Source organism: Chrysochloris asiatica, unplaced genomic scaffold, assembly GCF_000296735.1.
Source record: "Chrysochloris asiatica unplaced genomic scaffold, ChrAsi1.0 scaffold00043, whole genome shotgun sequence".
In the NCBI taxonomy this organism is placed as follows: domain Eukaryota; kingdom Metazoa; phylum Chordata; class Mammalia; order Afrosoricida; family Chrysochloridae; genus Chrysochloris; species Chrysochloris asiatica.
The window spans coordinates 14,207,707-14,220,848 of record NW_006408561.1 but is presented as its reverse complement, the minus strand read 5'-3'; the positions used below and the strand labels follow the sequence as shown (position 1 = coordinate 14,220,848).

Sequence of the window (13,142 nt, the reverse complement as noted above, 5' to 3'; positions counted from 1 at the left end):
CTGTACAGGGTTTCTGAGGCTGTAAATCTTTATGGGAGCAGAAAGCTTCATCTTTCTCCCACAGAACAGCTGGTAGTGTCTAAACTGCTGATCATAAGGTTCGCAGCCCAATTCGTAACCACTACGCTACAGGAAGTACCACGTGAAAATTAATGTATAAGAGGAAGTGAGGTGTGTCATTGTAGGTTAAGGCACTGGACTGCATGGTCGGATTGAACCATAAGGTCAGTGGTTCAAGCTCACCAGCTGATCCTCAGAAACCCTGTGCAGCGTCGCTATGGCTCATAAACAACTAGATGGCACTTACCAACAACAACAGGGTTAATCTGATTCCAGCGTTTGAAAACATGCACAGTGTGCAACAATCACAAACACATCTCATTAATTAGTAATTATGGTTAAGAGTGAAATAAAATAATTTCGAAGTGATGTGTATAATTTTAAAAGGTTGCTACATTGTTAGTACAGAAGTACTTATTTAGTTGTTTGGGCCTAACTACTTGTGAAATACACCCTCATTGTAACCTCTGTGAGACTTCTGTAATTCTCCAGATAAGTAGACATAGTGGGACTTTAGCCCAAATGGGTATTGAAAACTTTCTTTTCAAGTTTCCCTAATTCTTTCTGAATGAATTGCACCTACTCCTCACTTATCAACTGCCTTGTTATCACTGACATTTCACATTTATGACAATAGTAAAAATACCTATTTTGCACATGAACGCTGTATGTCTGGTAGTAATGAATACTAAAGTGCAATGCAGGAGCTTACTGCTTGCTGTGATGGTTATGTGTCAGCGTAACTGGGTGGTTTGCAGTTATGTAATGATGTAGTTATCCTCCATTTTGTGATCTGATGTGGTTGTCCTCCCTTTTTTCCTACACCAATTTTCACATAACTACCTTAAGGAGCTCTGGTACCTTAAGGAACTCTACAGCTGTTCCGCAGGAGAAAGATGAGGCTTTCTGCTTCCGTAAAGATTTACAGCCTCGGAAACCCTGTTCAGGGTTGCTGTGGGTCGGAACCGACTCGACGGCACTTAACAATAACCTGGAGTCCTGGTATGGTGCTGTGGATTAATGCACTGGACTGCAAGGTCGATTTGAACCACAAGGTCAGCCATTCAAGCTCACCAGCTGCTCCTCAGAAACCCTATACAGGGTCTCTGTGAGTCGGAACTGACTCCACGGCACATAACAACAACCTGGTCTGTGGAACCATATGGATATGTGGGAAGTGGGTGTATAGCTAATAAGAAAACTTTTATTTTTTCAACTGGCAGTTTGTGAATACTTAGAGAATGCTTCTCACCCCAAAGTTATGCATTCTGTAGGTAAATGCACTGTCCAAGAAGGAAAAGAAATCACTTTGTTACCACATAGTGGTTTATTTAAATAGTACACTATATGTCAGTTTGTAACAGTTCCTTAAGCTAATACTACTGACATTTAAGTCTAAAGCCATACTTCCCCAACTCTCCTTTTAAAGACAACTTAAAACGAAAAAAAAATATATATATATATATAAATGTATCCATGGAAGCAAAAATCAAAATAGGTTGTAAAAGTAGCAGAATTCAGTGGGACACACTTGATTGTTATTAATCATGTATCAGAATGATTTCCCTGAATAGCATTTGACAGCAGCTAAAATGATTTTGAGATTGAGATAAATGTATGTACTTTCTTTTCCCATATCATTCCACAACCTTTCAATGTTTGCTATAGGAAATCTAATGAGAAACAAGATGTTATAATGGAAAGAGAATTAGTAACAGAATAAAGCTGTATCTGCAGTAATGTCAGAGTGGAATTGAAGACAGAGGTCAAGTATGCTAGATACGTATGGAAGCAAATAGATTACCATCTGATTAAGATCATAAATTGTGTTTCTATTTGCTATTTACTATCAGGGTAGAAAAGAAAGGAAGTTGCCAGCATAATGATTCAAATTGGCAGCCGCCATAAAAGAGACGAACTTTTGCAGTATGATTACAAATAAAAAAGAAAAAAAAATAGTAAAGTGGAACTAAATTACTGGGAAAAGAAAAAAATCTGATAATTAACTTTGAGCAACTCAAAGCTCTTTTTTGCTTAGTCTTGAAATCCTCAAAGGTTTTAGTTCCCGAGTCTAACACAGAACCAATGCAAATTCATTAGTGAAACAAGCTCAAGATGTAGTGAAAGGATTAATGATGTTCTGAAAGCTAGTGAAGGGGATATTCTTGCTACCAAAAAAATGAAGTAGTAAATGGAAACCATTGTGTGAGAAAGTAACTAAGAGGTTAGATACCTTCTTCAGCAAAAGAAATCTTGGGTTTTTTTGTATTTTTTTCCTGACATTCTGCTTGTTTAAATGTAAAACATCTGCAAGGTATTCGAGAGATCAATCATTGCTTGACTCCTAAAAATGTTCCGTGTATTTAAACTGATGAAAAGTGTAATTGATGGATAACCAGAAATATGTGTGATCTTTCTCTCTATGTATGTTTTTAAATTCAAGAGAGTGTAAAGAAGTAGGAAAGGTTAAATACTTTATATTTTAATGAAAAATGGGATGGCTGTAGCAAAAACTTGCTGATGCACAAAATCCAAAAAAATATAAATGAGTGGTATCATGACACATGGTTTACAAGATTTCTACCCTTATCATTGTCAGTCTAACAAGGTCCCAGTGATTTCAAATGCAATTAAATTCTGGTTTTAAATTGCTCCTTTAGTTTCCATATTTCAAAACTAGCTTTCTCCTTTTCATAGGCTGAAAAAGAAAACCCTGGTCTCACGCAGGACATCATTATGAAAATTTTAGAGAAAAAAAGTGTAGAAGTCAACTTCACAGAGTCCCTTCTTCGTATGGCAGCTGATGATGTAGAAGGTATCAGACATCTTAAAATTGTTGAAAAGTACTCTTCTCTGATTCATTGTTTGACAAAAGGATGATTCTTCCTTCTCTGCTATCCTCCTCTTCTTCCCTTCACTCTTTCTTCCTTTTTTTATGGAATGGGGAAAAACAATCTATATAAAATAGAAATACAATTTTTGATTCGTATCTTACATTATTACTTGATGTTTTTGTTTATGCTTCCTGCTTTATTTTTTTACCCCTATTAATAAGGAGCTCTGGTAGGGTAGTAGTTACGAATCGGGCTGCGAACCTTAAGGTCAGCGGTTCGAAACTACCAGCTGCTCCGCGGGAGAAAGAGCAGGCTTTCTACTCCCGTAAAGATTTACACCCTAGGAAACCCTGTACAGGGTCGCCATGGGTCGGAACCGACTCAACAGCACTTAACACACACATTAATAAGATGCTTGAAGAGGTCTAGTGTCACTGAAAGGTAAACTCTGAAATGGTGAATTTGTTTTGTGTTGATGTTAAGCAAACCTCAGTTTAAAATAGAAGATTTTTGTTTAGTTTATTTACTTTAGAAAAGCATAGTACTTTTTCAAGCACAGTTTTGGGGAAGCAATAGACAATCCTTTTCACATTTTGTTGCAATTTTCTAAAAATTTCAAGTAAGTTTAGTAGCTATTGTTACATAAATTTTAGGAAAGTATAACTGTAATTTTCCTTATTAAGACCAGGGAAAAGTAGATACTGATTCGAAAAACGTCAATATTTATAAGAAGCCCTTTATTGCTAATCTAGACTTGAGCATCTGCAGTCTGTTAGACTAGGATATATTGGTGAATTGGTGAGTTAATAATGCTTCCAAGTGGACTTAAGGTATTTCTGACAGTGAACTTATTTTGCCTCTGCTTGGCTTGGTCCAGTTAAAGATTGAACCTTCTTTCCAAAGTTGTTGTTCTATGATTCCAGCCCTTATGTTGGATTTGTGATAGTGTTTTTGTTTAAATGAGGTATCAAGAATGTGCTGAAGATTCCAGTTGGTTGAATTTGAGTCATTGTATGATCAATATACAGCTGCTATATTATTAAACTCCTCTTTCCCTTTAGTAGTTACTATCTTTATATTCATTATACTATCGATTCAGTTAAGGGATCCTTATAAAATGTAGCCTCGGAGGACTGTTGAGTTTGGTTAAGTGGACTCCTGCCCTTTTTTTAAAGTAGGCATTCTGTGTACCCAACTGTAGAAATGTTTGGTGTTTTATTTTTTGCTATTCTACTATGATGAAGTCCTAACATTATTTATGAACTCAGTTGAACTTCACAAATTCTGCCTTGCAGTATTGTCTTTCCTGTCTGTCCTTTCTTTTCTTTTCCCTCATTCTGTGGCTAACATTGAGAATTTTTAGACTTGAATTTGACAGTAAGATGTATGATGTTTTTATTATGTACTTCTTTTATCAGAGTATATGATTGAACGACCAGAACCAGAATTCCAGGATCTAAATGAAAAGGCACGAGCACTTAAACAAATCCTCAGTAAGATTCCAGATGAGATCAATGACAGAGTGCGGTTTTTACAGACAATCAAGTAAGTTTTTTTTAAACTTTGGTTTCTTAAAACGTTTTCAAAGGAGCCACATATTCTGGATGTTTTTATTGTGTTTAAAATTAATATTAAGCTTATTTGAAAATTTAAATATAGTTGATTCTTGAACAGCATGGTGGAGGTTGGTGGTGGTTGGTGATGGTGTGCCATGGAGTAGGTTCCGATTCATGGTGACACTGCATAGGGTTTCCAAGGGTTTAAATCTTTATGGGAGCAGAATGCCTCATCTTTCTCCCAAGGAACTGCTGCCCTTGAGATTAACAGCCTAACTCATAGCCACTATGCTACCATAGTTCCTTAAGGAGGGGGGTAAGAGCAGTCAAAAATCCACATGTAATTAACAGTTTGACCCTTAAACAAAACAACCAACACAGGTTTGAACTGCAGGAGCCCACATGAACTAGTGACTACTCATGCATCATTAGCGTGCCATGGTATTTTAAGCAGATACTTGCAACACTTGAGCTCACTGCACTAGCAGCAAGAAAAAAAAATCTCCATGTATGTGGGCCCATGCATTGCAAACCCATGTTGTTCAAGGGTCATCTGTAGTACATTTTTAGTATTAACGTCTAAGTTGTGGCATTTGGCTCCAGGATAATAACATCACCAAATGAATGAAATATATATAAACCAGAATATAGTTTATGCATTATATAAGTAAAGATAGAAAACTAAAATTGTTTTTATTTCAAAAAGGCAAAAGTCACTATGGTACGTAATGCACTGAAAGTGTGAATGGCATTTATTGTAATGACCAAATTGTAAACCACAGATGATTGTTTGGGGGAAACAGGTTAAATAAGAGTGAGCATATGCGTGGTGCCAGGAGGTCAGCTGGTGAGGAGCAGCCAGAAGGGTCATTCTAGAGCAGTGGTTCTCAAACCAGGGTTACTCTCCTGTAGGATACAGTCAGGTGTGAGAGGATTGACAGAGCCAGGGGAAAATATCAAACTAAATTAGGTGTATGATCTTAAACTCAAGAATCTGACATGCTTTCCAGCATCAGTGAGTAGAAAACAAAACTGAAAATAATCATAATGGCACTAATAATGCAACCTTGTGGTGTAATCTTATGTAGAAATTGCTAATTAGGAAAGATTTAGCTTGTGTCTTTTTCTGGAAGAAATTGTATCATAAGGTGTCTCTAAAGTACCTAAGGATGTACATGTGGAATAAATGTTTTTGTTAAGTGCCATCGAATTGGTACCAACTCACAGTGACCCTTCATAGGGTTTCTGAGGAGCAGCTGGGGTCTGAACCACCGACCTTGTGGTTTATAGTACAGTGTTTATCCTATGGCACCATACTAGGAGTCACTCCAGGAATAAATACTAGTCTCCTAGAAATAATGTTCTTTGTAATTCACATCAAAAAAATGTTATTTAGTTCATTTGGACACCTATTTTAAGTGGTATATAGGAGGAGAAATATATCCCAGTTTAGAAAGTAATTGTCATAGGTCCAACCCGGCTACCAAGGAGTAAGAAAAAGACACCTGAAAAGCCAACAAATGTATCTCACAGGAGTTTTCTATTTTCCCTTCTTAGGAAAACTTCAACTTCCTTTAACTATTTTTAATATATGAATGGAGGAAAACAGTCTACTATTTTTGCATTTTTATCTTTAGTATTATTAAAGTTAACTTGGTTTCCAAAAGAGTATAAATTGTCAGTGATCTCAAACTTAGCTGTTTAAACAACTTATTTCTAGTTTTCAAATAATTAGTTTTAATTTGCTTTGATGACGCATAAAATAATGACACTAATCATTCGTCTTGGAGCACAGCCTCTCATCTGGGTTCAATAATCCGTTGTTCCTGGCTGCACAGTATGCAGACACCATACTCACAATTATGGGCTTTATTAGGGAAGTTAATAGATTGTAAATTCAGTGTTAGAAATTGTTCATGACACAGTTTCTCCAGGCAAGACAGCTTCTCCTCAGCCATGCTCACAGGCAGGCCACCTTTGTGCCTAGACAATGATAAATGCACATAGGACATACCTCTTCACCTTAAGCCTCAACCCAAAGGCACCTGACTCTAGCTCCATGGGTCACCAAATTTAACTCCCCCCTATTATACAAGCAAACCCCCTGCCCAAAGTCCGTCAACTTTCCTTGTTCCATTGGGCTGGAAAGCCCACCATTCTGTTGTGGTCTGTTTTGGGGTTCTGCTACTGCTGTTCCTCTGCCATTCCTCCAGTATCACAACGTTTCTGTCCGGGGATAGAGCTGTTCAATGTGCAGGGATCTTGTAGTCCAAAGGATGTGCTCCACTCCTCACTCTTCTTTGATGGTGGTATGATTCCCCCTACTTCTGAGATGGCTCATTTTAAACCCGTATTGATATTGAAGTTCCTACAATTACAATTACTCTCTTAATAATCCACAACTGAATCATGTCATCCTTTCAGTATCTTCCTCCACCTTCTCTTACTCATACCCAGAGGAAAAGAGTCATTTGGTGGGAGCTACAAAGACAGACTAGAAGAGACATTAAATAATTCACTACACCACAAATAATCATGTATTTGTTAAACATGCTACATTCCTATGAAGAGTTAACATTTAAAAGAATGTTTTCAGTAAATTTTGCTTTAGATCATTGAAATTAAGGTTTATGGAATTAATATTATAGTTTATGGAATTAACTATAATAAAGTTTATGGAATTAATAGTAATAGTACACTTATATAGAACTTACTATTTGTTAAGCACTATTTTAAGCACTTTATATATATTAATGTATTTCATCCTCACGATAACCCTAACAGATGGGGAAATTCAGGCACAGGTAACTTTCCCTACATCATGGACCTAATTTGAAAACAGGTAGATGTGGGATTTGAATACAAGCAGTCTGACTTCAGAGTGGTCTTCCTAGTCATCGTCACAATGTTTGTTGATTTAATATGGTGGGATCAGTGGGAATTTTTTTTTTTCTGTCATTTGAAGGAAATGTGATAAAGGACATCTTGTATAGAAATACTAGTATGTAAACAAGACAGCAGAGTTGTGGTTAAGACGAGGGTAGGATTGGTACCACTGGAGCCTTCTGCATACTTTGTTCCCTTTTCCTTGGGGATCTCTGCTAAAATCTCTGCGACTCTAAGGAGACAGTTTAGAAACTATTTCACTATAACCACATATAAGTGGGCTTCAAGAAATTTGAGAGAAAAGGAGTTTAAAATGATAATGGAATTTTTCCATGAATTTTTTGAAGCCCCTTCATATTAGTCATAAAGAAGTTGAGATGAAGAGCCTAAGTCTTATCCACAGTCACTGACAGAGCTGAATTAGGGTCTTGTCTCTCACTTAGAAGGGAAGTAGTAGTATTACCTTCCTGTTTGCTAGAATTTATGAAGCACAACTGAAGAATAACTTAGCGACAAAAAAAGTTTTTAAATATTTTAATTTGAGGGTTTATTTGTCATGGGAAGTTTATTGATATGTGCAGTACTTTTGAAAATAAAATTCAACCTTGTCTAAATTATCATAATTGCTTGTTTTGCTGTCAGGTTGGTTCTGATTCACAGTTGATTTTAGGAGTTGTTGGTGGATTTTAACTGCCAACCTGTGGTTAGCAGTCCAGAACTTATCCTGCAGCACCACACCAGGACTCTAGCATAAATTATTTGTATATAACTTTTTAGGATGTAATTATTTGTATTATTGTAGTTACATACTGATAAATTTTTATTTACCTTGTTGTTACTGTTAGTTTGTGTGAGTTTGTATTACTGAAGATAAGGATACTGTTTGTGAGAATGAGAAGTAGTGATGTACATAGAGTGCCTGGCATAGGACTAGCATAGGAGGCAAATTCAAATTCCTACTACACGTACTGACCATGCATGTGAAATAAGGTAGTTTTTTTTGTTTTTTTTTTTCTTTCCTCTCTCTCTTCTCTCTGTGGAGTTGATTAGGCAAGATGATCCAGCAAACAAATAAGTTAAATGTTCCTTTGATTAAGCAATGTTTCTATTTGATTACATTTGTGCTTATGCAAATATTTTATCAATTAACTCATAGGTGTTGTTTGTTTTAAGTCTGATATTTTCCAGTTAATGGATGACTTAGTAGGGACTCATGATTCAATATACCAGAAAGCTATGTATGCATTTATCCTTTTACTCTCTGTAATCTGCATTTGTGTATTCTTAGGCTAAAATTTGCTAAAACTTGTCTCAGGTCAGGAGTTTCCATAATAGCTTCAGAATAGTTTTTCCAGAAATATGCAGTCTACACTACACTAAACGTACAGCGCAAGAATTTTCTTCCTTAAAGTGTTTGTAAGGAGTCCTGGTATGGTGCTATAGGATAAACCCTGGATGGCTAACTTCAAAGTGAGAAGTTCATACCCACCAGGCACTCCTGAGAAAACCCTGCATTGGGTTGCTGTGAATCAGAACTGACTAAGTGACACTTAACAACAACAACAAAAGTGTTTTTAAAAAACATATTTCCATATAGATTTCGGTGGCATGATTAGAAGCTGTTCCATGAAAATTGTTTGTTAGGTATTTGCCTTTCATCTGATGCTTGTTGTGCTTCTTCTTTTCAGTGTATCTGTCTCCCATGTGTTGCCCCACCAAATAGCTGCAAATTGCTAAATGCCTTCCCACTAAAACCACACTTTTCTGTCCTTTATCACAGAACCCATCAACGCCAGACCGTGCGGTTATACTATAGATATTATACCAGATTTTCCAGTTGTTCTTTGCCTGCTTAATTGTCTGAAGTATTCTTTTTTTTTGGTATTTTTCTCTGGTAGGAAATAAGCTCTCAGGTAACTACTAATATACTTTAGCTTTTCTTCTGCAAACCTTGCTACTATAAATAAATGCTATTCTATGTACATAGCTGATGATGTATACATTATTACAGGTTGTTTTTACAGAAAAATTTGCAACCTGTGGAATTCTTCCTTTAACATTTGTCTCATCGTGTTGACTAGTCCTGAAAGCACATTTTCACCATCCCTTTTTATAGCAGAATAATAAAGTATATTGCAAAATGAGACTGTATATAAACAGCTAATTGCCTGATAACTGAATTTGTTCCATTAGATTCCTTTTTAAATAGCCTTCATTGTGGGTTTAGAAGAACCTAGAATAGTAAGGGATTTGATTATTTTTGTTGAAATTGTAGTGTTTTTCTCAGCTGTTCATTCCAATGACATCATTTTTTTTAAAAAACAGTGGTGATTTATGCCCACCATGGCAATACAACATTTTTGAAATCATAATTGAAAGGAACATTTATAACTGAAAACTTTCTCTACTAAACCTAGAAACAAAAAAGGAATGATTTTTATGTAATACTTATTGTTCATTTTTATGTAAATTTTATTGTCCTATTTAAATAATTTCAAGCTTCATCCTAATGCCATTGTGATTTGTTTTTGTTTTTTAAAATAACACTTGGGTTTAAAATTTTTATTTTGTTTTTAAAATTATATATAGCAAAATGTGCATACCCCAATTCAACTTTTTCCACATGTATAGTTCATTGACATTGATTACATTCTTGAACTTTTGCAGCCATTCTCAACATCCTTTTGAGTTCTTCCCAATTAATGTAAACTGCTTCCTAAGATTCCTATCTTAATCTTTCAAATTGCTGTTGTCACTTTGATTTCATGTATGTAGTTCTTCAAGAACAGAAGGCTCAAAGCAGACATTTTTTTTTTACTAGTTTTACTACCAATGTTTGACATGCAGTAGCTGGCAAGTATATATTCATTGAAATTTGAATATAGCTGTTTTTATTATTTCAATGTAGGCTAAAATGCTTTTTTATGTATCACAATCCTTCTATCTGTAATTCTGTATGTTTATTTACTGGACAATTTGCTGTGAAACACATGCACAAATCTGGAAACTGAATGCTCTCTTATTCTTAACATCACAGCTGAGATGTTTGAGGTATGAAATAACTGAAATCTGGCATTTTTGGTAATATCAGTAGTAAAGGTTGTGCTTGTGATGGCTTGCGTCATTATACTTGTATTATATTTGAACAGCAATTGTTTGTAGTGATTAACAGCTAAGAGAAATGAAAGGAGGAGACTTGCCTTAAATGTGAAAGTACTTGAGAATACAGAATTACATAAAGTTCAGTTTAACAGGAAAGGAAAATTTGCTGTGAAGTTAGAATGTGTCAGTTGAAAAGGGCATAGATACAAAAGACAAACACTGTTGAATAGGAAGAAGGGTCTATCAAATGAGAATTAAAGATTTCTTCTCTTTCTTTGGCAGGGAAATGGAGTGTTGATGCATATAGTCAAAGAATGATTGCTGGAAGGGTTAAGGTAGAAGAATATTCTGATACTGTCTCTCCCAGCAATTTAAGTATATTTTCCAAACAAAATAGTTATAGGTAAAGATTTGAAAGAAAAAGATAGAGGAAAGTATAAGAGAGGAGAGCTGTTTCTATGGAGAAAATATTTATTGTAAACCTCACAGCTAAAATGTGAAGTGTATAAATAAATTAAGTACGTAAATGAATTACAATAGCAAAATTTCATAGACTTGTTCATGAAATGTGAAAACAAGAAAATATAGCAGTTTAATTTCAGCTCTTCTAGAAAAAGGAAAAGCTAAAACCATATAAAACAGGAAGATAGAGGTATTTTGTTATAAATTTGAAAACATTATACTAAGATGTTTCTGATTTGGGAAAATTGGTATTACTTGGCAGTGTTTGATCAGCAGTGCAGAAAAGTCAAGATCACAGAAGGGTGCAAACCGAAACCCCCACTCATACCAGCTAGCCAAGTGTTTTTCCTTGGCATAGTATATATACAATAACTAGTTGTTGTTGCTGCTGTTGTTGATATTAAGTACTGTTGAGTCAGTCCCAACTCATAGCAACCCCACATAGGGTTTCCAAGCTGTATCTTTGCAGACGTGGAAAGCCTCATCTTTCTCCTGTGAAGCAGCTGGTAGATTCAAAATACCAACCTTCTGGTTCGCAGTACAGTGCTTATCCTACAGAACTATTGTGCTCCCATGGTAGTTCGTAGTGCATGTATGTTATTAATCTTAAATATGTACACTTTAAAATGTAACTGATTTTGAAAAAAAAAAAATACTTTTGGTTTTTGTTTTGTTTTGTTATTTCTTTTTCCAACAGGGATATAGCTAGTGCAATAAAAGAACTTCTTGATACAGTGAATAATGTCTTCAAGAAATATCAATACCAGAATCGCAGGGTAAGTTTTGCAGAAATCTTGCTGATTGCCAATCTATGTGTTGGTTTGCACCTTGTTGTTTAATTGAATTAAATAAGAACATTTGATCATTGGAAATTGTTTTGTACTATTAACCTTTGGGTTTATAACTTGAATTCAGTATGCTTTTTATTATATATTTTTAAGTAAATACTTATAACAATGCTTATCTATAATATAAAGTCCATTCTAATTTCTTTGTAATCTCCTGTGTTTGACTTTGACTTTTTTGTTATTTTATGTAGTATTATTTTATAACTATTTTTTAAATTTGTGTTAGGCACTTGAACACCAAAAGAAAGAATTTGTAAAGTACTCCAAAAGTTTCAGTGATACTCTGAAAACCTATTTTAAAGATGGCAAGTAAGTATTGTCATTTATCATGCTTTTCTTTTAAAAAGGAGATAACTGTGATTTTATGATATTAAAACCATGTAAATAAATTATGTTGTTGGAGTCCCTGGATAGTGCAGATGGTTAAACTTCTGTTAACCAAAAGGTACCTCAGAAGAAAGGCCTGGTAATCTACTTCCAAAAAAAAATCAGTCATTGAAAACCTGTTGATGATCAGGGCTACAATAGATGGATCCTGACAGAATAGGAGAAAAATGCGGACAAGAACCTCAAAATTATTTTAAGAAATACAAAACGTATTGGACTAGTTAGGACAGGTGCACTCTGTGAAACTATTGCCATGAGTTACTGTTTAAACCTTAAACTGAAGCTAGCCCCTGAAGTCATCTTTTAGCTAAATAACAGATTGGCTCACAAGGTAACAAATGCCACCCTGAGTACTGTGCTTCTTTAAAAAAAATCCACTATATGGCACCTAACTGTCAGTAATTACATGAAAACAAAGATGAAAAGGTAAGGGGGCAGAACAACCAGAATGGCAGTAATATTGAGCATATTCACACATTGTGAAAAATGAAAACAAAATCATTAAACTGTTTCTGTAGCAACTTGAATGGGAACTTAAACTCCTGTGTAAAAGCTTCACCAAAAACACAGTAAGGTATTATTTAGAATACATGTATGTAGTAATTTTACAGTTTAAAAAATTGACAGAGTACTATTCTTCTCTGATACTCTAACATTCATGAAGTTGCTGTGAGTAGGACTTGACTTGTTAGCAACTGGTTATTATATTATGAATACTCAAGGAAACTAGTACCTAAGGTGGTGGTTGTTAAGTGCTGTTGAATCAGTTCTGACCCATAGTGACCCTATATAGGGTTTCTGAGGAGAAGCTGGTGAGGTTGAACTGCCGACCTTGCAATTCAAACAACTTTGTAGTCTGGCACATTAACCCACAGTGCCACACCGGGATTCCAAGGTGGTGGTGGTGGTGGTTACGTGCCATGGAGTCTGTTCCGACCCATAGCGACCCTGTACAGGGTTTCCGAGGCTGTAAATCTATACGGGAGCAGAAAGCCTCATCTTTCTCC

At 35.4% G+C, this 13,142-nt stretch overlaps 1 protein-coding gene across 1 annotated transcript in view; it reads left to right on the top strand.

Annotated features, from left to right (window-relative positions):
- PDCD10 (programmed cell death 10) overlaps positions 1–13,142 on the top strand; it is a 75,028-nt gene that overhangs the window by 57,541 nt on the left and 4,345 nt on the right. Inside the window, exons 4-7 of the mRNA XM_006861805.1 lie at positions 2,758–2,875; positions 4,313–4,439; positions 11,598–11,676; positions 11,975–12,057. Of these exons, the coding sequence (XP_006861867.1) occupies positions 2,758–2,875; positions 4,313–4,439; positions 11,598–11,676; positions 11,975–12,057 (407 nt within the window). The remainder of the gene's footprint in view (positions 1–2,757; positions 2,876–4,312; positions 4,440–11,597; positions 11,677–11,974; positions 12,058–13,142) is intronic.